Consider the following 25,746-nt stretch of genomic DNA (forward strand, 5'->3'; position numbering starts at 1 on the left):
CCACCTTGCTGTCAATGAACACTGGTGCTCCACTGAGGTGTGTCCTAAGCCCACTAATCTACTCTCTCTACACCCATGACTGTGTGGCTAGGTTTAGCTCAAAGGGTATCTATAAATTTGCTGATGATACAACCAATGTTGGGAAAATTTCAGATGGGTGATGAGAGGGCATATAGCAGCGAGATATACCAAGTTAGTTGAGTGACGTCACAGCAACAACCTGGCACTCAATGTCAGTAAGATCAAAGAGCTGATTGTGGACTTCAGGAAAGGTAAGACGAGGGAACACAGGTCAATCCTCACAGAGGGATCAAAAGTGGAGAGAGAGAGAGAGAGAGAGAGGGAGAGAGAGAGAGAGAGAGAGAGAGAGAGAGAGAGAGAGAGAGAGGAGAGAGGGAGAGAGGGAGAGAGGGAGGGAGAGAGTGGGGGAGAGAGAGAAATTTTAAGTTCCTGGGTGTCAGTATCTCTGAGGACCTAACCTGAACCCTATATATCAATGCAGCTATAAAGGAGGCAAGACTGCGGCTATATTTCATTAGGAGTTTGAGGAGATTTGTTTTGTCAACTAAAACACATGAAGACTTCTACAGATGTACTGTGACAGTATTCTGACTGGTTGCATCACTGTCTGGTATGGGGGGGGGGGGAGGCACTACTGCACAAGATCAAAATAAGTTGCAGAAACTTGTAAAATTAGTCAGCTCTATCATGGGTACCAGCCTCCTTAGTATCCAAGACGTCTTTAAGGAGTGGCGCCTTAGGAAGGCAAAAATCCATCATTAACGATCCCCACCACCCAGGACATGGCTTCTTCTCCCTGTTACCATCGGAATGAGGGTCAGAAACCCAAAGGCACACACACAGCGATTCTGGAACAGCTTCTTTCCTTCTGCCTCTGCCTATATATATATATATATATAGACTATAGGACCATAAGACATAGGAGCAGAATTCGGCCATTTGGCCCATCGAGTCTGCACTGTCATTCAATCATGGCTGATCTTTTTTCCTCCCCTCAGCCCCACTCCCAGCCTTCTCCCCGTAACCTTTGATGCCGTGTCCAATCAAGAACCTATCAATCTCTGCCTTAAATACACCCAATAACCTGGCCTCCACGGCTGCCTGTGGCAACAAATTCCACAAATTCACCACCCTCTGGCTGAAGAAATTTCTCCAATTCTCTGCTTTAAAAGGATGCCCCTCTATCCTGTGGGTGTGCCCTCTTATCTTAGACTCCCCCACCATGGGAAATGTTCTTTCCACATCTACCATGTTTAGGTCTTTCAACATTCAAAAGGGTTCAATGAAATCCCCCCTCATCCTTCGAAATTCCAGTGAGTACAAACCCAGAGCCATCAAATGTACTTAATGTAACTCAGTTGTTTTCTCTATGTTTATTTGTCATGTATTGCATTGTACTGCTGCTGTAAAGTTAACAAATTTCACCACATATATTGGTGATATTAAATCTGATTCTTTATTCTGATTCAGAAGTATTGAGAACCAAAATATCTCTTTTGTATCTGTGGCTTTTTATTCATGGTAAATGTAATCCCAGTGAAAATATTTCTCAATCAAACTTATGATGGACTTCTATGTAAAATAAAGGCAGTTCCAAATGCTGCAGAGAAATATTCTAAGCCAATTGTACCTGCGGCAAAGTCTAGCCTTGAGCCTGACAGGTCAGCAGCCCACCGTGGCACAGCTAATAATTGAAATGCCAATCTAGTTTCCTTATTGAAACTAAAACGACAGTATCTGTCCATGATTCTTCCCTTTCAGCCTTACAGATTTCAGCAAGTTATTGCTAATTTAATGGTACAGAAGTATAGTGTTTCAGGTTGTTGAAGGGGGACTTGGCTCATTTTAATTCTTATTCAATTGGAGGTTATTATAATAGAGAGAAACTGCAAATGAGTGAAGCTCAGATGGATCTAGGTGTTTTAGTGCATGAATCACAAAAATTTAGCTGGCAGGCCCAACAATCAGTGACGAAGGCAAACGACATGTTAGCCATTATAACGAAGGGATTGGAAAATAGGGAGTTTTTGTTGCAGTTATACAGGGTACTGGTTAGGACACACTTGGACTACCGTCCAGTTTGTCAACTCACCGAATAAAATATTGTATCAGGTGGCACTGGAGGCAGTCCAAAGAAGATTCCTGAGGCTACAGTCCATGAACACATGGACATCACCTCATAAATCCTTTCACTTTACATTAATTATTTGTTTTTGGAATTTATAGATTTTTGTGTATTTGCACTGTAACACATTTCACACCATTTGTCAGTGAAAAAAAATCTAATTCTGATTCTTCTTCTTGGGATGCAGGGCTGAACCATCGACCCTCGATCTCCCTCTATAGCTGCTGCCTGAATTCCTCCAGATGCTGAGTTCCTCCAGCATCTTGTGTATTACTCAAGCTCCTAAGGGTTACCTGGCAGGGTAGGACTTATTCGCCTGAAAATAGTGGATGCCAGATCTGTTTAGTTAGACACTAGATATGTTTAAGGTGGATATAGATAAAAACTTGAAAAATTAAGGAATTGAGTGTAATGGTGCACTGACACTGATGGTCAGCTATGATGGAGAGAGATCATTTGTTAATGCTGACCATCAAGGAAAGTATGGCATGAAGAGATTGAAGTTCAATGGTGCTGTGAAGGTAACCAATATGTACGCAGAGAGTTGGGGTACTTGCAAAAGGATCTGGTGAAAGAGTGGTGCACAGGATCACAACCGGTCAGGGTGTGAGCCAGGGATGGTGAAGTATCATGCACTTCAAAGAAATGTGTCATTGCACTTACCTTTTCTGATCTGTTGAACCATTTGCAGTGCTATATTTGATATAAGGATAGCATGTCTTCTTTCTCTGTAGGGACTCCATTCTTAGTCTTGTTTCTCTCTCACCAGTAGAGAATTTCTGTTTTGAGTCCCTTCAGAGTCTGACAGCTTAAAAATGAAATTAAGCAGAGAGTGCTTAAGGTGTGTAGGGTAGCCTTGTCTCACTTTTGATTCTTCTCTACTACCCTGATAGTGCAGTTGCCCCAGAGTCCAACAAACATCACATTTGTATTGCCCATTTAAATGGCAGAAGTGGAACTGAATCATAGATGCAGCATTGCCCCCAGCTCAAACTAACTCGCTAGGAAATCTGGAAAGAATACGCTAGTACAATAGATGGGTAAGAAATCTCAGGCAAATGCATGGCAAAGACTTCAGGCTTTTGTTCAATTTACATACTAAAATTCAGCCCCATAAGTTCAGAGGCTGTATTAAGGAGTTATGAAATTTAACTCATAATACTCAATGGCAACACTGAAGCAAAAGTAAACCAAATATGTTGTAAAAGCTCAACTCTAAAGGGAAGAGAAGAATATGCATTAGCTCTTAGAGTCATCAAGATGTACACCACAGAACAAGTCCTTCAGCCTATTTAGTCCATGTCGAAAACATTTAAAATGCCTACTCCTATGGACAATAGCCCTCCATATTCCTTCTATCCATGTAACTATCCAAACTTCTCTTAAACATTGAATCGAGCTCGCATACACCACCTGTGTTGGTAGTTCATTCCACACTTTCATGACCATTTCATGACCACTTTCATGAATGAATATATTCTTCTTATACTTCCCACCTTTCGCCCTTTACCCATGACCTCTCATTGTAGTCCCATCCAACCTCAGTAGAAAAGTGTACTTGCATTTACCCTGATCAATATCCCTCATAATTCTGCATGCCTCTATCAAATCTCCTCTCAATCTTCTATATTATAAAGAATACAGTCCTAACCTATTCAATCTTTCCTTATAACTCAGGTCCTTCAGACCCGGTAACATCCTTGTAAATTTTCTCTGCACTCTTTCGACCTTGTTGATATCTTTTCTGTAGGTAGGTGATGAAAATTGTATACAACACATCAGATTAGGCCTCACCAACATCTTATACAACTTCAACATAACATCTCATCTCCTGTATTCAATACATCAATTTATGAATTTATCAATTTATGTGCCAAAAGCTTTCTTTACATCCCCATCTACCTGTGATAGCACTTTCAATGAATTATGTCTCAAATCCCTTTGTTCTACCACACACCTCAGTGCTTTTCCATTTACTGTGTAAGACCTACCCTGGTTGGTTCTATCGAAGAACAGAAGCCTGCACTTGCCTTCATTAAATTCTATCTGCCATTTTTCACCCTATGTTTCCAGCTGATGCAAATCCCTCTGCAAGCCATGATAGCCTTCCTCACTGTTCACTACACTCCCAATCCTGGCGTCATCCACAAATTTGCTGATCCAGTTAACCACATTATCATCCAGATTATTGATATGCAGTAGAAGACAAACAACAAAGGACCCAGCACCGATCACCGCAGCACACCATTAGTCACAGGCCTCCAGTCAGAGAGGCAACCCTCTACCTCTTCGGCTTTGCCCACAAAGCCAATGTCCAATCCAATTTATTACCTTATCCTGAGTGCTAAGTGACTGAACCTTCTTGACGAGCCTCCAATGCCTTGTCAAATGCCTTACTAAAGTTCATGCAAGTAACATCTATCACCTTACCTTCATCCATTTTCCAGATAACTTCCTCAAAACACTCTATAAGATTGATTAGACACAACCTACCACCTACAAAACCATGCTGACTATCCTTAATCTGTCCATGTCTATCCAAATACTAAGATATCTGGTCCCTTAGAATACCATCCAATACCTTTCCCACTACTGATGCCAGGCTCATTAGGCTGGAATTTTCTGGTTTTTGTTTAGAGTTTTTTTTAAAACAGTGGAACAACATTGGCTATCCTCTAATCCTCTGGTACCTCCCCTGTCGCTAAGGATGTTTTAAATATCTCTGCCAGGGCCCCAGTAATTTCCCACAGGGTCTGAGGGAACACCCTGCCAGGCCTTGGGAAATATCCACCCTGATTTGCCTCAGGGTAGCAAATACCTCCTCCTCTGTCATTTGTACAGGGTCCATGTTGATGCCACTTTGCCTCACTTCTATAGACTCTGTGTCCATCACTTATGTAAATACAGATACAAAGAATGCATTTAGATCACCCCCCCATCTGTTTTGGCTCCACACATGGATTACCATTCTAGTCTTCCAGAGAACCAATTTTGTCCCCTGCAATCCTTTTGCTATTAACATATTCGTAGAATATCTCAGGATTCTCCTTTTCCTCGTCTGTTAGGGCAACTTTATGCCTTCTTTCACCCCTCTTGATTTCTTTCTTAAGTGTTCTATTGCATTTCTTGTACTCCATAAGCACCTTAGTTGTTCCTACCTGCCTGTACCTGCTATACATCTCCTTTTATTTCTCTTAATCAGTGCCTCAATATCTTTGGAAAACCAAGGTTTCCTACTCTTGTTATCTTACTCTTTATTCTGACAAGCACATATGAGCTTTGTACTATGAAAATTTTATTTTTGAAGGCCTCCCACTTTCCAAGTATACCTTTGCCAGAAAACAGCTTGTCCTAATCCACTCTTCCCAGATTATTTCTGATTCCATTAAAATTGGCCTTTCTACAACTTAGGAACAAAACCCCCAGACCAGACATATTTTTTTGCATATTTACTTTGAAACTAATGGCATTGTTATCACTGAAAGTAAAGTGTTTCCCTACACAGGCTTCTGTCACCTGCCCTGCCTCATTCCCTAATAGCAGTTCCAACATAGCATGCTTTGTTGTTGGGACTTCTACACGCTGATGAAGGGCACTTTCCTGAGTACATTTGACAAACTCTATCCCATCTAGTCTTTTTACAGTATGAGAATCCCAACCAATAGGTGGAAAGTCAAAACCAACTATATAACAGCCTTATGTTTCTTGCAACAGTCTATGATCTCTTTACAGATTAGTTCCTCAAATACCCTGGGACTTTTGCGTGGGCTGTAATATAGCCCCATTAATGTGGTCATACCTTTCTTATTTCTCAGTTCCACCCATAATGCCTCTCTAGTCGGATTCTCCATTCTGTCCTGACTGAGCACTGCTGCGACACTTCCCCTGACGAGTAACACCAACCCTCCCCTTTAATTCCTCCCACTCAGTCATGTCTAAAACAATGAAACTCCAGAATATTAAGCTGCCAGTCCTGTCCCTTCTACATTGTCTCACTAATGTAAAATATCATAACTCCATGTGCTGATCCATGCCCTGAGCTCATTTGCCTTTCTTATGATTCTTTTGGCATTGAAATATATGCAGCTCAGGACATTAGTCACACCAGTGCTCAACCTATTGATTCCTGACTTTGTTTGAGGTCTTACCAACATCTGGCTCCATAACCTCTCCACTAACTGTTCTGGCACTCTGGTTCCCATCCCCTTGCAACTCTAGTTTAAACCCCACTGTGTAGCATTAACAAACCTTCCCACTAGGATATTAGTGCCTCTCCAGTTCAGGTGCAAACTGTCCCTTCTGTACAGGTCCCACTTTCCCTGGAAGAGAGGCCAATGATCTAAAAATCTTATGCCCTCCCTCCTATACCAACTCCTTAGCCACATTTTAAACTGTATAAACATCAATGTTCTAGTCTTACTAGCAGGTGGCACAGGTAGCAATCCTGAGATCACAACCCTGGAGATTATAGCCTTTAGCTTAGCACCTGACTTCCTGAACTCCCTATGAAGAACCTCCTCACTCGTTGTACCCATGTCATTGGTACCTACATAGACCATGACCACAAACTGTTTATGCTCCCTCTTAAGAATGCTGAAGACTCGATTGGAGATGTCCCAGACCCTGGGAGGCAACATACCATCTGTGATACTTATTCTCACTCACAGAACCTCCTGTTCATTCCTCGAACGAATGAATCTCCTATCCCCACTATGTGCCTCTTCTTTCCCCTTCCCTTCTGAGTCATTGAGCCAGACTCAATGGTAGAGACAAGGCCACTATGATTTTCCTCTGCTAGGTTAACCCCTCCGCCATCCACCCAAAAGTATCCAAAGTGATATATCTGTTGTTGATGGGGATGGTCATAGGGGTACTCTGCACTGGCTCTGTAACCCCTTTCCCCTTCCTGACTGTCACCTAGTTTCCTGTGTCCTGCACCTTGGGTATAACTACCTCTCTATATATCCTATCTATCACCCCTTCAGCTTCTTGAATGATCCGCAGTTCATCCATTTCCAGCTGTCACTCCTTAACACAGATTATGAGAAGCTGTAGCTGGATGAACTTCTTACAGGTATCATTGTCAGGGACACTGGAGGTCTCCCTGCCTTCCCACATCCCGCAAGAGGAGCGTTACACTATCCTTCCTGGTATCTGTACTGTCCTAGCTGAACAGATATAAAGAAGGGAAGGACAAAAAAACTTACATAATAAAATTCAGCCCAATGAGTTCAGATCCTCTATTAATGAGTTGTGAAATTGATCTCAATCCATCAATGGAAAGATTGAAGCAAAAATGTCATAAAAGCTGAACTCTGGGCCTGCCAGAGAATACTTTGACTGGCTACAACACAGCCTGGTAGGATATTACAATGCCCTTGAATGAAAAATCCAGCAAAAAATAATGGCTATGGCCAAGTCCATCACTGGTAAAGCCCCCCCAGCACCCCCCCCCCCATTGAGCACATCTGCGTGAAACACTGTTGTAGCAAAGTAGCATCAATCATTAGGGTCCCCCACCACCCAGGGCATGCTCTGTTCTCACTGCTACCACCAGAAAGAAGGTACAAGAGTCTCAGGATCCACCCCACCAGGTTCAGGAACAGTTACTACCCCTCAACCATCAGACTCTTGAACCAAAGGGAATAACTTCATTTAACTTCACTATGCCATCATTGAAATGTTTCCACAACCAAAGGACTCACCTTCAAGGACTCTTCATCTCATGTTCTCGATATTTATTGCTTTATTGATTCATTATTATTATTTCTTCTTTTTGTACTTGTGAAGTTTGTTGTCTTTTGCACACTGGTTGAAAGCCCAAGTTGGTCTGGTCTTTCATGAATCCTCTTATGGTTACTGAGTATGCCCACAAGAACATGAATCTCAGGGTTGTATATGGTGGCATACATGTACTTTAATAATAAAATTTACATTGAACTTTGGACTCTGACGAGAAGAGGAGAATGTGCATTAGCCCTTAACCACCAATATTGTGTCTTAGCATGATCAGTGTTCCATGTGCAAAAGTTATTTAATCGTCTTCTTGAATACTGTTTCTATTTATTTGCTCACAGAAATGGACATGCTGGCTGGGTCAGCGTTTACTGTTGTACCGAATGCCCCAGCCTCATTGACACAAGGGGCATTCTAGTGGAGAGTTAGCAGTCAACTACACTTTTAGACTGAAGTCATATGTAAGCAAGTTGTTGTGTTTTTTTAGCTTTGGGTCATGACAGTATTCTGTAGTCTCTTTGAAGTTTACCACTCCAGAAGAGAAATTACTGTTTCCAGTATTGCTGAATAAATACTTAAATTATGCAGTTGGGACTCCCTCGCAAACTCTGTTGAGGTAAGGGTAATTGGACATTTGTAATGTGAGATTAACAAATTTTTCTCAGTTAAGTGCAATTCGGGTTATAGAAATAAAGGAAACTGCAAATCAGCCATTCTCTTGAATGACAGAACTAGCTCAAAGGTCGGAATGGCCAACATCTGTTCTTCACTCCACAATTTTCAGCATGGAGTAAAACATTTAACACACCAAGTAAATGAACAGAAAGGAGAATTTAACATGAGATGGTTGACCATTTGCATGTTAAGATTATCAACTGTAATTTGGGAGATTATAAAAATATTATTGTACTTCATGGAGCACCTTACAGCTCACTCCAGTCTCAGTGCGTTCTCCATTAAAACCCCATTTAGAATATTCTGCAACTGCATAGCAGAAATTCCCTAGGTGGACTCTATGCTTAGGCACCTTTAAAAGGGAAGTATTATTTCTTTAAGTTAATTCCAACTGCAAAGTAAGTTTTTGTTGTTGAGTTCTGAAATAAACAACTCATGTTAGTTATTAAAATGCTTGACAGTTTACATTCACCTCCCTTAATAATAACTCATAAAGTTAAGTATTCTGCCTTCAATGAAATTCTGAATGGGTTCGGTACTCATTACATACCGTTCTGGAGCGAATTTCTTTGGCGTACAATGGGAAAAGAAACTCTGACTCTCCCTCCAATCGAATCCCATTTTCAGTAACTCTCAGGTGTCCCATTCCATCCTAAAGAAAAAGAAAATAGAAATCAAATAACTAGAGCATGCTGCGAATTTCAACACTGTATCTGGGATGTAGCAGGAGCAAGCATCATAAATTCTAAACAGTTAACGTCAAGTAGTGTCATGACTGTCTGTACACTGAATTTTGCAGTCATTTCTTTGGCAAGTTATATCAGAATATTAACAATCCTCAATGGAATTTCAGAGGAATCAACCAGCAAAACTTGCCAATCATTTCAGTTGCACATCTTAAAATGGATGAAATAGCTGTGGGTCTTTAGAAATGGTTTCCCTTTAATCCCCAGATCATGCATCTTCGTTTCAGACTCTCCAGCCTGTTGTGTATTTAATATTTCAGTAATATTGTAAATATATTGTTTGATTAAGCATACTCTGTTGTTTACATAATGCATTGTGAGTTATATGTAAAAGTACGTAAATGGTAAACATCATTACGCTGCCACGTCATACGTGTGCGCTTTGCTTAAAGTAAGAATGAAGTTGAACTTGCATTCCTGGCTTCCTTGTTTTCCATGCAATTGGGTTTTATGTTTTGGAGTCACAAAACATAAGAGTGGCGATGAGGATGAGATAAGTGTAGTCATGTCCCGTGTTATGAATGATGGAAGTGAATGGCCATTGTGAGGAAAGTTACTTGCGGATTGAAACATGGTCTTGAAGCTGGTTTGGGGTATTAAAAGTTTCAATCAGTACTTGTATGGGTAAGAGTTTGCCCTTGTTACTGATCATCAACCACTAGTGTTCATTTTCAGTCCACAGAAGGGTGTTCCACTGCCAGCTGCAGCATGGATACGGAGATGGAAATGCTGTTTCTTGGAGGACACAACAACAAGACCAATTCAAGAGGAAAACTAATCATGGAATTGCTGATGGATTGTCTTATTTATTCTTAGAAAAGGAAGCACCTAAAATATTTACAAAAGAGGATACTCCTCTTGACTTTTTCTCCCTAATGCAAATCAAAAATCCCCCTATAACGGCACAAATAACCCAAAAGGAAACCAGAAAAGACCCCACACTGTCTCAGGTCTACGTAGCCACCCAAAGTGGCTAGAAAGTGCAGCAGAAACTCCAGTTACCCTATTTTCACCAGGACTGGGATGTACTTGCCCTTGAAGGAAGTTAACATGTGAGGATTGTGAGCTGCTGTGCCATTCAAGCTGAGAGCTGAAGTGTTAGAGGAGGTACATGCTGACAATCTGAGCGTGGTCAAAATGAAAGTGTTGGCTCAAAGCTTTGTTTGGTGGCCAGGGATCAGCAGATTGAGCAGCTTGCCGTGCACTGTTTGAGTTTTAACAGATCCAGAAGATGCCAAGAGCAGCACCTCTCCATCCCTGGGAATGGCCTGCTTTGCCCTAGAAGATGATTCATGTAGAGTTTGCAGGACCATTCATGAACACAAATTTGTTGTTAGTAGTGGATGCAACTACAAAGTGGCCGGAAGTGTTCCCAATACTGCCTTGAACATTGGTGATATGTTGTGCAGCCTCTTCTCAAGGATTGATGTTCCAGAACACTTAGTCAGTGACAATGGAATGCAGTTTGTTGTGGAGCAGTTTCAGTCATTCCTGAAGATGAATGGAATAAGACATATTACACTTACACCACACCCCCCCACCTAAAAAATGGATTGGAAAAAAGTTTTGTCCAGAGTCTAAAGAACGCAATGCAAGCAATGTCAGCAGAGCACACTACACTGGCACCAAATCGGAAGTTTGCTAACTGTCTTCTTGCTTATCACAATGAAGCACACTTCACCATCAGAAACACCGCAGTTCTGCTGTTCCTGGGTAGTCCCTTGCATTCGGGATATCCTCAAGCCCAATCTCAGAAGGAGTCTGCAGGACAAACAGCTGAGACAAATTGAAGGCCCCTCAAACAAGGATGTTTGATGTTCCACTCCTGGACAAGCGGTCCTGGTGAGGGACTACAGAGATGATCAAATGTGGGTCCTTGGAAAGATTAAGGACAGAACTGGGCCACTCTTCTACACAGTGGAGGTGGAGATTGCATCAGATATCCTCTAGAGTATTTCATATATATATATAGGGTGGGGGGGGGGGGGAAAGGAGTGATAAAGAGAGAGAGAGAGAGAGAGAGAGAGAGAGAGAGAGAGAGAGAGAGAGAGAGAGAGAGAGGGAGAATATAAGAATATAAGTTTATAGCTAAGCAGAGAGGAGTGTTGTGTATTTAATATTTCAGTAATATTTGAGTAGTATTGTAAATATATTGTTTGGTTAAGCATTCTTTGTTGTTTACATAATGCATTGTGGGTTATATGTCAAGTACATAAATGGCATACGTCATTACGCCACCATGTCATATCTACGTGTCTCGCTTGGGTTCACAGTGCTGGCTTCCCTGTTTTTCTTTTAATTAGTTTTAGTTAAAGAACAACTATGCCCTCTAAGGATTTAACCTTTGATGCTCTTTCAGAATTTATATGTTTCAGTGAGTTTACCTCTGAAATCTAAAACCCAGTGATTGTAGACATTTAGAACTTTTATTCTTCATTACACAACTCTCTCATAACCAATGTCGGTTGGAAACAATTCTGTTTTAAGGCAGTATCTTTTTATGCATCGTATTGTGTGAATATTTGCTCTCCATGTGGTGGCAACAGTGTTTAGTTCACAAACTTGTTCAGTCTGTGATTGAGGAGAAAGCCGCAGGCAAAAATGTTGCCGTGACACTAAGAAAGTACCCGTATAAATTTGAATTACAGATTAATTTCCAGAGAGATAAAGAGTCATACTATCTGAAGTGCTGGACAATGAAACCCTGAAATTTCTGTATTGAGCAAGGGGCATGATTGAGATAACATGTCGACATATAGAGAGACAGCGAGCTCTGTAATTCAGCTGAGATCATGCATGGAGGAACAAAATAAAGATACATGGGCTGCTGGAGTTCCAGGAAGATATCACATTTATAGAGAATGGAGGCAGTGGAAGAGGAAGTTTACATTTCATGTTAAGCTGGCTGTTGCAGATATACCAGAGCACACTGAAGTTAAAAAATGACAGTATCTTACTGGATCACCAGGAAAGAAAATTCTACCACTCTATTAAGCTGTCAAATGAGATCCTAGAGTTGCATTAGAAATATATTGCAATTGACCCAGAAATGAAACGTTGACAGTCACCGATTTTTTTCCATTCACCTAGCAGCAGGGAGAACCCTTTGCTACTTTCTTAACAGAGCCAAGGTTGTAAGCAGATAATTATAGTTCTGAAGTCCTGACATCTGGACCATCTACAACATGAGACAGAATATGCATGCAAACGTCCAAGGCCTCAGAGCGATCCAAAACCTGCCCAAATATAGGAATCTATAGGATGTGGTGCAGCTCAAAAATACAACAGCAACACAAATCAACTTTGATATATGTTGCAAATTCTGTGGACAATAACATGGGTGAAGAAGAAATACCTGTACAGGGGAAAAAGTATGAGTGATGTAGATTGGAAAAAAAAATTGCATGATCAATACACAATGAAGAAGACATTTCATGACAATGGACTGAACAGAGGGAGGATCTGGTTCATCAGCAGCTGAATGAAAAGTATCTGTTGGCAAACAAGCTACATTATGGAAAGGAAAACTCACTAGATCTATCTTAGACAATATGTTGGTGCAAGAGCATACAATGACATTTCAACTTCTTTCTGGAACACGAGGCTTTGTCCTCCCAAAACATGCCATCAATCTCAAAACAGTGGAGCCTTCTATTTATGGAAGGGTTAGATTAATTTATCTATTCTGAACAAGACTACACTGAAGTCTGCAAGGAGATGCTCTCCAAAGATACTAAACACAAAAAAATCAGAAATATGGTGCACAGGATTGGATATCTATGTGGATTTCTTTGTGGTTTCTAGGATGTTTTAACTATTTGAACACGTTTTTGCACTAAATGTGAGAAGTGTGAACCATGAACTCAACTAATTGAGAGCAACATGGAATGGATTTGGTTGAGATTAGAGTATGCAAATTATATCATTAAACTTGACATGGCCCAAAGCAGAATACTTTAAAAGATCATGGTAAATTGTTCTCCCTTCGTTAACTATAGTTTGCATTCTATGTTGTTCACAAAATAGCTCCGACCCTGATTTATTTTAACTATTAACAATCAGCTGACAATTAGCTAAGAGGCACATAGGTAGACACACGGATAAGAGAAAAATGGAGGGCTGTGTGGAACGGTTAGATTGATCTTGGAGTAGGTTAAAGTGTCAGCACATCATTGGCTGAAGGACCTGCACTGTTTTATAAGAGAGAACACTGCAAATGTGAATCCTTTTTGACTTGCTTCAGTGTAGCACACCCAGCCTTTCATGTAGGCATTTCCAATTGTTCATCTTCTAAATTTTTTTCATGGTCAATGGTTCATGTAATCTCAATTTTTCTTCACATAGATACTCCAACTACTCTTCCTCTGATCTTATAACTTGTTATTTGTTAACAAACAAACCTAACAATTGACTCAAGGCTATAAATAATCCAGATTCATTTCCTAGAATTTTACTGACCTTATCTCACCTGATAAATTTGCTTCGATAGTCTACAAACAATGGTAGCCCCCTTTCATCTCATCTCAAAGATACACAAGCGGGATGAAGTTGGTGGAACCAGCATTTTGGATGTTTCTTTCCCCATGGCTTGATCCTGATCTTTCGTCAACTATTTGATTTTCTTCTCACCTCTGTCTGCAACTCTTTTGATGGCTTCTAGCATTTTAACAGTTTACAATTTCCTGATCTTATATAACCATATAACAATTACTGCATGGAAACAGGCCATCTTGGCACTTCTAGTCCATGCCGACGCTTACACTCACCTAGTCCCACTGGCCCGCACTCAGCCCATAACCCTCCATTCTTTTCCTGTCCATGTACCTATCCAATTTTACTTTAAATGACAATACTGAACCTGCCTCTACCACTTCTACTGGAAGCTCATTCCACACAGCTACCACTTTCTGAGTAAAGAAATACCCCCTCGTGTTACCCTTAAGATTTTGCCCCCTAACTCTCAACTCATGTCCTCTTGTTTGAATCTCCCCTACTCTCAATGGAAAAAGCCTATCCACATCAACTCGGTCTATCCCCCATTATTTTAAATACCTCTGTCAAGTTCCCCCTCAACCTTCTATGCTCCAAAGAATAAAGACCTAACTTGTTCAACCTTTCCCTGTAACTTAGGTGCTGAAATGCAGGTAACATTCTAGTAAATCTTCTCTGTACTCTCTCTATTTTGTTGACATCTTTACTATAATTCGGTGACCAGAACTGTACACAATACTCCAAATTCGGCCTTACCAATGCCTTGTACAATTTTAACATTACATCCCAACTCCTATACTCAATGCTCTGATTTATAAAGGCCAGCGTACCAAAAGCTTTCTTCACCACCCTATCCACATGAGATTCCACCTTCAGGGAACTATGCACCATTATTCCGAAATCATTCTGTTCTACTGCATTCTTCAATGCCCTGCCATTTACTTTGTATCTTAACCAATCCACTTCCGTTATGAATATATCCAATTTCTCCACACTGTCCAACACTAGATCTGCCTTAAGGTCATCTTCTACCTCAGTGAATAGAGTGAAAAACAGCCCCATCCACTCCCTATGGACCTTCACCACTGAACATGCCTTAACAGTGAGCAACATTTCTCAGAATCTGTTCACTCCTCTGAAATAAAAGGTTTGGCTGTAGCAACCCAAAGCCATGCCTAACTTTTTGTGGGATATATAAATCCTCTTTATTCCACTCAGTTCACTTTCGCTTCAAAACTGAAAACATTATCAATTTTATTTCCAGTTTCAAGTCTTTCACATCATCTGCCTCCATCTCTTCTGTGTTTCATTTTTTTAAGTCTCCGTTTCAGGGGTGGGTTAGTGACCAGTATCCAGTACAAGTCTATTGACCAGCACCCATAAGACCATCAGATATAGGAGCAGAAGTAGGCCATTTGGCCCATTGAGGCTGCCCCGTCATTCAATCATGGGCTAATCCAATTCTTCCAGTCATTCCCACTCCCCTGCATTCACACCATACCCTTTGATGCCCAGGTTAATCAAGAACCTATCTATCTCTGCCTTAAATACACCCAATGACTTGGCCTCCACACTCGCTCGTGGCAACAAATTCCACAAGTTACCAGCCTCTGACTAAAGTAATTTCTCCGCATCTCAGTTCTAAATGGATATCCTTCAACCCTGAAGTTGTGCCCTCTTGTCCTAGAATTCCCTACCATGGGAAATAACTTTGCCATATCTAATCTGTTCAGGCCTTTTAACATTCGGAATATTTCTATGAGATCCACCCTCAGTCTCCTAAACTCCAGGGGATACAGCCCAAGAGCAGCCAGACCTTTAAGACCTCCTTTTAATTTACAGTATGATTCTGTACTTCTAGTCACCTGATGTTTTAAAAAGCCATCTTATTCCTGGTTTGCTTTCTCGATGCTCTCCCTCCTACACTGTGAGGATTACCTTTAGAATAAAGATAAAACCTGACCACAGCTACAAGTGTAACTATCTCAACCCAAACCTGAGTAAACTGCACACTCCTCAATCAACGCAGCACAGCACAACTCATGTGTGGAGCCTCTGGTCCACAGGATCAGAAAAGGCTTCAGAAGATTGTGGACTCAGCCAGCTCCATCACAGACACAACCCTCCCTGCCACTGAGGGCATCTTGATGCCTTAAGAAGTGGCATCCATCATTAATGACCTCACAAACCCGGATATTCCCTCTTCTCATTGTTGCTGTCGAGAAGGACGTATATTGTTGCTGTTGAGGAGGATGTACATTGTTGCTGTTGAGGAGGATGTACATTACTGCTGTTGAGGAGGACGTACATTGTTGCTGTCGAGGAGGACGTACATTGTTGCTGTCGAGGAGGACGTACATTGTTGCTGTTGAGGAGGATGTACATTGTTGCTGTTGAGGAGGACGTACATTACTGCTGTTGAGGAGGATGTACATTGTTGCTGTTGAGGAGGATGTACATTACTGCTGTTGAGGAGGATGTACATTGTTGTTGTTGAGGAGGACGTACATTGTTGTTGTCGAGGAGGACGTACATTGTTGCAGTTGAGGAGGACGTACATTGTTGCTGTTGAGGAGGATGTACATTGTTGCTGTTGAGGAGGATGTACATTGTTGCTGTCGAGGAGGACGTACATTACTGCTGTTGAGGAGGACGTACATTGTTGCTGCTGAGGAGGACGTACATTACTGCTGTTGAGGAGGATGTACATTGTTGTTGTCGAGGAGGATGTACATTGTTGCAGTTGAGGAGGAAGTACATTGTTGCTGTTGAGGAGGATGTACATTATTGCTGCTGAGGAGGACGTACATTACTGCTGTTGAGGACGTACATTGTTGCTGTTGAGGAGGACGTACATTGTTGCTGTTGAGGAGGATGTACATTACTGCTGTTGAGGAGGACGTACATTGTTGCTGTTGAGGAGGACGTACATTGTTGCTGTTGAGGAGGACGTACATTGTTGCTGCTGAGGAGGACGTACATTGTTGCTGTTGAGGAGGACGTACATTGTTGCAGTTGAGCAGGATGTACATTGTTGCTGTCGAGGAGGACGTACATTGTTGCTGTCGAGGAGGACGTACATTACTGCTGTTGAGGAGGACGTACATTGTTGCTGTTGAGGAGGACGTACATTGTTGCTGTTGAGGAGGATGTACATTGTTGCTGTTGAGGAGGACGTACATTGTTGCTGTTGAGGAGGACGTACATTGTTGCTGTTGAGGAGGATGTACATTGTTGCTGTTGAGGAGGACGTACATTGTTGCTGTTGAGGAGGACGTACATTGTTGCTGTCGAGGAGGATGTACATTGTTGCTGTCGAGGAGGACGTACATTGTTGCTGTCGAGGAGGACGTACATTGTTGCTGTCGAGGAGGATGTACATTACTGCTGTTGAGGAGGATGTACATTATTGTTGTTGAGGAGGATGTACATTGTTGTTGTCGAGGAGGATGTACATTGTTGCTGTTGAGGAGGATGTACATTACTGCTGTTGAGGAGGATGTACATTGTTGTTGTTGAGGAGGATGTACATTGTTGTTGTCGAGGAGGATGTACATTGTTGCTGTTGAGGAGGATGTACATTGTTGCTGTTGAGGAGGATGTACATTGTTGCTGTTGAGGAGGATGTACATTGTTGCAGTTGAGGAGGACGTACATTGTTGCTGTTGAGGAGGATGTACATTGTTGCTGTTGAGGAGGACGTACATTGTTGCTGTTGAGGAGGATGTACATTGTTGCTGTTGAGGAGGATGTACATTGTTGCTGTTGAGGAGGATGTACATTGTTGCAGTTGAGGAGGACGTACATTGTTGCTGTTGAGGAGGATGTACATTGTTGCTGTTGAGGAGGACGTACATTGTTGCTGTTGAGGAGGACGTACATTACTGCTGTTGAGGAGGATGTACATTGTTGCTGTCGAGGAGGGCGTACATTACTGCTGTTGAGGAGGATGTACATTGTTGCTGTTGAGGAGGACGTACATTGTTGCTGTTGAGGAGGACGTACATTGTTGCTGTCGAGGAGGATGTACATTGTTGCTGTCGAGGAGGACGTACATTGTTGCTGTCGAGGAGGACGTACATTGTTGCTGTCGAGGAGGATGTACATTACTGCTGTTGAGGAGGATGTACATTATTGTTGTTGAGGAGGATGTACATTGTTGTTGTCGAGGAGGATGTACATTGTTGCTGTTGAGGAGGATGTACATTACTGCTGTTGAGGAGGATGTACATTGTTGTTGTTGAGGAGGATGTACATTGTTGTTGTCGAGGAGGATGTACATTGTTGCTGTTGAGGAGGATGTACATTGTTGCTGTTGAGGAGGATGTACATTGTTGCTGTTGAGGAGGATGTACATTGTTGCAGTTGAGGAGGACGTACATTGTTGCTGTTGAGGTGGATGTACATTGTTGCTGTTGAGGAGGATGTACATTGTTGCTGTTGAGGAGGACGTACATTGTTGCTGTTGAGGAGGATGTACATTGTTGCTGTTGAGGAGGATGTACATTGTTGCTGTTGAGGAGGATGTACATTGTTGCAGTTGAGGAGGACGTACATTGTTGCTGTTGAGGAGGATGTACATTGTTGCTGTTGAGGAGGACGTACATTGTTGCTGTTGAGGAGGACGTACATTACTGCTGTTGAGGAGGATGTACATTGTTGCTGTCGAGGAGGATGTACATTGTTGCTGTTGAGGAGGATGTACATTGTTGCTGTTGAGGAGGACGTACATTGTTGCTGTTGAGGAGGATGTACATTGTTGCTGTTGAGGAGGATGTACATTGTTGCTGTTGAGGAGGACGTACATTACTGCTGTTGAGGAGGATGTACATTGTTGCTGTCGAGGAGGATGTACATTGTTGCTGTTGAGGAGGACGTACGTTGTTGCTGTTGAGGAGGACGTACGTTGTTGCTGTTGAGGAGGAAGTACGTTGCTGCTGTCGAGGAGGACGTACCTTGTTGCTCTCGAGGAGGACGTACATTACTGCTGTTGAGGAGGACATATATTGTTGTTGTCGAGGAGGACGTACATTGTTGCTGTCGAGGAGGACGTACATTGTTGCTGTCGTGGAGGACGTACATTGTTGCTGTCGAGGAGGACGTATATTGTTGCTGTCGAGGAGGACGTATATTGTTGTTGTCGAGGAGGACGTACATTGTTGCTGTCGTGGGGGACGTACATTGTTGCTGTCGTGGGGGACGTACATTGTTGCTGTCGTGGGGGACGTACATTGTTGCTGTCGTGGGGGACGTACATTGTTGCTGTCGTGGAGGACGTACATTGTTGCTGTTGAGGAGGACGTATATTGTTGCTGTCGAGGAGGATGTACATTGTTGCTGTCGAGGAGGACGTACATTGTTGCTGTTGAGGAGGACGTATATTGTTGCTGTCGAGGAGGATGTACAAGAGCTTGAAGGCCCTCTCTCAATATTTTAGGAACAGCTTCTTCCCCTTCACTATCAGATTTCTGAATGATCCATGAATACTACTTTGCTATCCCTATTTTGAACTATTTATTTACTTCTTGTAACTTAGAGTATTTTTTTCTTTTGCATTGTACTGCTGTTGCTAAACAACAATAATAACCACATGTCAGTGATAATAAATCTTATTCTGATTTTCAATCCTTTATGTACATGCAAACTCTCTAAACACTTCTCTTTGTTTTCCCTCTACCCTTCCAGTCGAAATCTTCAGCTCCCTGTTCTGACCCATCCTGAGCTGGAGTCACATCTCCTAGGCTACATCCGCTCTAGACCGGATAATTTTGTAAATGCTGGTTTCACGTGAAAATGATACGTGTCCATACTATGCTTTTAAAAATATCTCTATCCACATTGAAACTGAGATTTCAGCAAATCTCCTCCCACTGCGCATGCGCAGGACACATCTACTGAAAACAAACGACATGTCTGATGTCAAATCTCAGCGTAAAAGTGCGTGTTTCTGTAGTTACAGACTAGAAAAATTTAAAATGATGAACAGCTGTTGGCTCTCATACAGGAGAACTTAAAACTAAAAAAAAACAAATACTGGAGTGTACGGAGGCAACCAACAGGGAGTTCACAGACAGATTGACCTGGCTGATGACGAACATTGAAAAACTGACTAACTCTGTCACATTAATAAAGCACCTTGTTAAATGTATAAACACATCTGCATCAGTGCTATCTTGTATTTCCATACAATGTTACATTAGGCTGTTACACATCTATTGTCAGAGAAGTACTTGCATAAATAGGTAAACCACCTTCATATGTGCAAGGACAGAAAACAGCAAAGTGAGTATATTTATTTATTCAGCAAGTTATGGGTCAAAGTATGTGGTGAGTACATTTCTAACTCTTCTTGCGTCAGTTTCTGAAATTGTTAGGTTGCGTTCAAGAAAACAATGAAATGGCATGCTGCCATCTTGATAGCATTTTCAGAAGTCTCCGGTTACCCCGTCCACACTGATCCGGCTGATCCGGCCAATCCGGCGTTTTCAAAAATACCCACTTTGGAGAGAGCTTCTGAAAAGCTCCAGTTTTGTTGGATGTAAATGCTATTTTAGTTTGGACGAAGGGTAAAAACGAAGAGAAAAAGCTTCGGTTACAGATTTATCCAGTGTAGTGTGGAGGTAGCCTTATATCTCTGCTGTATACTTTCATGCTAAGAGTAATCAAAGTTTCAAAGTACATTTTTTATAAAAGTATCTATACAGTATACATCCCAACAATTCTTCTTCCCACAGATATCAGTGAAACAAAGAAACACCATGGAACATATTCTGTCATGGTCCCGACCATTAATTCCCCATTTTCTCCTAATTCCCTTTGATGACGCGAGATTTACCTGTGAAGCTCAGTCTCTCTGTGTCAAGATCAGTTTTCTAAGTTCTACTGGAGTTCCGAGATTTACCTGTGAAACCCAGTCCTTAGGGACTTTATTAACCATTTCTTTTTCGTTTATTTGGACGACATCTTAATCTTCTCCCGCAGTCTTCAGGAACACACCCACCATGTCCGTCAGGTTCTTCAGAGGCTTTTGGGGAACAAGCTAATCATTAAGGCAGAGAAGTGCGAGTTCCATGTCCCTTCTGTCATTTTCCTGGGGTACATCATTGACAGCGGGCAAGTGAGGGCGGATCCTGAAAAGATCCGGGCGGTGGCAGAGTGGCCAAAACCCACGATACTCAAGCAACTCCAGCAAACTTCTACCGCAAACTTCTACCGTTGCTTCATCAGGGATTACAGCCGGGTGGCAGCGCCTCTCACCTCTCCTGTGACCCCTTCCACTGGACCCCCGAAGCGGACTCCGCCTTCTTGGAGCTGAAGAGGCGTTTCACCTCCGCTCCCATCCTGGTCCAGCCTGACCCCTCTCACCAATGCATTGTGGAAGTCAATGCCTCCGACTCTGGGGTGGGAGCTGTCCTCTCCCAATGTTCCAGCCCAGACCAAAAGCTCCATCTCTGTGCCTTCTTTTCTCGCCGGCCATCCCCCGCCGAGCGGAACTACGACGTTGGGAACTGTGAGTTACTGGCCATCAAACTCGCTTTGGAGGAGTGGAGGCACTGGCTGGAGGGAGTGGAACATCCATTCATTGTCTGGAAGGACCACAGGAACCTCACATACATCCGAACCGCCAAACGCCTGAATTCCCGTCAAGCCCGTTGGGCATTATTTTTTGGCCGTTTTAGATTCACACTCACCCATAGTCCTGGTTTCAAGAACAGGAAGCCCAATGCTCTCTCTCGTCAATACGTCGCCGAGGGGAGCCTTCCCAACCCCAAGACCATCCTTCCACCATCCTGTGTAGTGGCTGCTCTCACCTGGGAGATTGAATCCATTGTCAAAGAGGCCCAACGGACTCAACCTGACCCAGGCAATGGACCCCCCAATCGTTTCTTCGTGCCTGATTCTGTTCGGTCTCAGGTTCTCCACTGGGGGCACACTTCTTGCTTTGCCTGCCATCCCAGAATCGATCGAACTCTATCCTTCTGAAGAGACATTTCTGGTGGCCCTCCATGGATGCTGACACTTGTTCCTTTGTCTCTGCCTGTTCTGTTTGTGCCCGCAGAAAAGCCTCTCACTGACCACCTGCTGGACTGCTTCGTCCCCTACCTGTCCCTGGCCGCCGTTGGTCTCACATTGCGCTGGATTTCATTACTGGACTACCCCCTTCACATGGGAACACTGCTGTACTCACTGTGGTGTACCACTTCTCCAAAGCCATGCACTTCGTAACCCTTCCCAAACTCCCTCCAGCCCGTGAAACAGCCGACCTCCTTGTCCATCACATCTTCCGCCTTCCTGGAATTCCCTCTGACATTATTTCTGACCGGGTTCCCCAATTCACTCTCAAGTCTGGAGATCCTTTCGTCAAGCCCTCGGAGCTTCAGTAAACCTGCCTTCCGGCTTCCATCCGCAGACTAATGGCCAAACAGAATGAGAAAACCACGATTTGGAAGTAGCACTGCGCTGCATAACCGCCAACAACCCGTCATCCTGGAGCACCCATCTCGCTTGGGTAGAGTATACCCACAACTCCCTGGTCAGCACCGCCACCGGAATCCCTCCCCCCGAATGCTCCCTCAGTTACCAACCCCTTCTGTTTCCTGCACATGAAGATAACATTGCTGAGCCTTCAGTTCAGGCCCATCTCCGCTGGTGCCGCAAGATCTGGAAGGATGCACGCGCGGCCCTGCTTCGCTCAGCTGACCGCAACCGGAAGACTGCCGAACGCCATCAAATTCCTACACCCAATTATTGGCCTGGGCAGAAGGTTTGGCCCTCTTCAAAAGACATCTCCCTCAAGAATGAACCCAAGAAACTCACCCCTCGCTATCTGGGACCGTTCGAAATTCAGAGCATCATCAATCCCTTGGTGGTCAGACTCAAACTGCCTTTTCTATTTCCTGTAACCTGTGGTACACCTCCCAGCCACTGTTGGGAGGCCTGTCTATAACTGCCATTAACGTCCTTTTACCCTTGCATTTTCTTAACTCAACCCACAAGGATTCAAACCTTCCGATCCTATGCCACATCTTTCTTCTGATTTGATGTCATTCTTAACCAGTAGAGCCACACCACCCCCTCTGCCTACCTTCCTATCCCTCCAATGTAATGTATAACCTCGGACATTCAGCTCCCAACTACAACCATCCTTCAGCCACGATTCAGTGATGGCCACTTCATACCTGACAATCTGTTCTATTGCAACAAGATCATCCGCCTTATTTCTTATACTACATGCATTTAGATACAACACCTTGAGTACCGTATTTGCTATCCTTTCTGATTCTGCATCCCTAATGATTTGATACTCAGCCTGTTGGCTGCAACTGTCCCCTCACCTGCCTGCCCTTCCTGACAGTCTGACAGCACATTATCTTTACTCTTTTACCATCCGTCCTTTCCTGAGTCCTGACTCTCCAGTTCCCACCCTCCTGTCAAGTTAGTTCCCATCATCCCCACAGCCCCAACTTCTGCTGGATATTCAGCCTAATGGCAATAAAAATTCTTCATGTAACGTTGCAGTTGTTATCTATGTAGTGTGAGTGATGACAATCATCAAAACTTCGCATGTTGTCAGCAGGACCACAAAAGCATTTACCTGAAACTGTTCTGTCCAGCTGAAAAACCTCCAAAAGTCAAATAGCAGCTGATACATTCATACTCCCGTGAATTTTAGTACTAAATAATCTTTCCTTATTTGTTGCAAATTATTGTTATATATTTATTATAGTGTTCTCCAATAATCATCAGCCACACATAGCAAATTGGAAATAATAATATCCTTTACAGCACACACAAAATGCTGAAGGAACTCAGCAGGCTGCGCAACATCTATGGAAAAGAATGAATAGTTGGAGTCCTGATGAAGGGTCTCAGCCCAAAATGCCGACTATTTTCTCTTTTCCATAGATGCAGCCAGGCCTGTTGAGTACCTCCCGCATTTTGTGTGTTGCTTTGGTTTTCCAACATCTGCAGATTTTCTCATGTTTGCGATTCCACTAGCATCCTTTATGCCATTTCTGTACAACAAATGAACTTGCATAATTTGCACTGGCGTTAGATGCTGTACATGCATTCATCAACCATACAAATCCATATATTAGTCACTGTGGATGTTGGTAAGTTGACAATGTGTAAAACAAGTGTGTTTTTATTTGCTCCGGACCCTTAACTTGCTTCAATTACTGAAGCTGGCAAATGATATTGAAATAAGAATAACATATATCTCAATCGCACAAAATCATGCGAGGCAGATTCAGCCGAAATTAGTTTTTGTGGCCTGCAGATTGTCTGGCTGGACATTGCTGACTCTTAGATCAAAGACACAGTTTTCCATATAATTCATTACACAATAATGCTGTTATTGCAATGTTATTACAATGCTATTTATATTGTAAATACATGCTGGTATTTATGTATTTATGCACATATTATTCCATAGCCATCCAACTTAAAACTTTAATTTTTATATAATTCTTTATTCTTTATAATTGCTGAAAGTTCCAACCTGATGGCATGAGCAATAAGTTCAACAATTGGCAATTTTATCCCCTTCCTCCATTCCTCTTCTTCATTTCCCTCCTCTGGTCTGCTTCTTACCTCTTTTCATTTGCCTGTTTCCTCCCTCTCCTCTCATATCAGCTTCCTTCTTCTCCAGCCCTTTACCTTTTCCACCTGAGCTTCTTACAACATCACCCCTCCCCACCCACCTGGCTTCACCTATCACCCTCTAGATTGTACTCCTTCCCCTCCCCACACTTTTTTATTCTGGCATCTTCCCTTTTCCTTTTCAGTCCTGATGCAGGGTCTCGGCCCAAAACGTTGACTGTTTATCCTCTCCATAGATGCTGCCTGACATCATCTTGTTCCTCCAGCATTTTGTGTCTGTTGCTCTTGGATTTCCAGCATCTGCATAATCTCTTGTGTTTATAATTGTTGAACGCTGCCTTCTTATTGCATGTCATGCCCAGACCAACACAACACAGCAAATTCCAAATACAGTACGTGTAAATGTATATGGCAACTAAAGTTGACAACTGAAAATTGATCATTGACAAGCTATTAAAGAAATCAACAATTGATTTGTAGCTGATCTTGAATACCCTGCCAACTAGTTATAGACCACAGTGGACAATAGATTGGCGATGTACCTTGCTTTGTGTTCACTGCTTAAACCTGAATAGTGATCTGGAAATGGTCAACTTTTATTCAGCAGCTGTTGGTTCAGGGTTTCAAATAGATGAACTTTTTATAATATTGTTTGTTATTCAGTTAACGCATGGGGCTTTATTAACTAATGATCTCATGCTTTCAACAAAATACTTATACACTTGCTTTGAATAAAAATATTCAATTATACTGTACAAAATCCAATTAATATTTAAATAGTTGTTGAAACACATTAGATTAAAAAATCATTAGAAATACTTTGACATAAGTTTTGCCAGTATATCTGAACTTTCATAAGAAGATGCAAAAATTCAACAAACATGCATAGCAAGGAAAGGCAACATTGCCTCATAAATGATCAGTTGGTAGAACCACAGTGCGTGCGGAAACAAACGTTGGTGGTAGTAAAATGTATCTCTCCTTCATAAGGTGCTCAGAACAAATTTTCGGCACGCACCCAATCCCAAATCAGGGTCACCAAATAATATGGTGAAATAGGGATATCTTTGCATTAAGAACTTGTATTCATGGTTTCTTCTCTTTAAGAAACATCATGACTCAACCTATTTTACAGTTCAATCACTGGTGTGTAGACTCATGGGAAGTGAGACAACTCTATTAAAGGACTTCCATGCAGATGACAGAACATTATGGTAGAATCAGGGGTAGTGAAGAATATCAGAGAACAAAACAAGGGTATTAGGAGACAAGAGTAAATGAGTCTAGGGAACATCATAGGTGAAGTGGTTAATCATCCTGTTCAGTGCATTGGCAGCAGTAGGTCTA

General features: G+C 42.4%; 1 protein-coding gene across 9 annotated transcripts in view; it reads right to left on the reverse strand.

The window, feature by feature from the left end:
- Positions 1–25,746, reverse strand: part of sgcg (sarcoglycan, gamma) — a 612,351-nt gene that overhangs the window by 182,945 nt on the left and 403,660 nt on the right. For all 9 annotated transcript variants that reach the window (XM_059964202.1, XM_059964201.1, XM_059964199.1 and 6 more), the window contains one exon: positions 9,108–9,209. In XM_059964202.1, coding sequence (XP_059820185.1) covers positions 9,108–9,209 — 102 coding nt within the window. The remainder of the gene's footprint in view (positions 1–9,107; positions 9,210–25,746) is intronic.

Source organism: Hypanus sabinus, chromosome 3, assembly GCF_030144855.1.
Source record: "Hypanus sabinus isolate sHypSab1 chromosome 3, sHypSab1.hap1, whole genome shotgun sequence".
Classification (NCBI taxonomy): domain Eukaryota; kingdom Metazoa; phylum Chordata; class Chondrichthyes; order Myliobatiformes; family Dasyatidae; genus Hypanus; species Hypanus sabinus.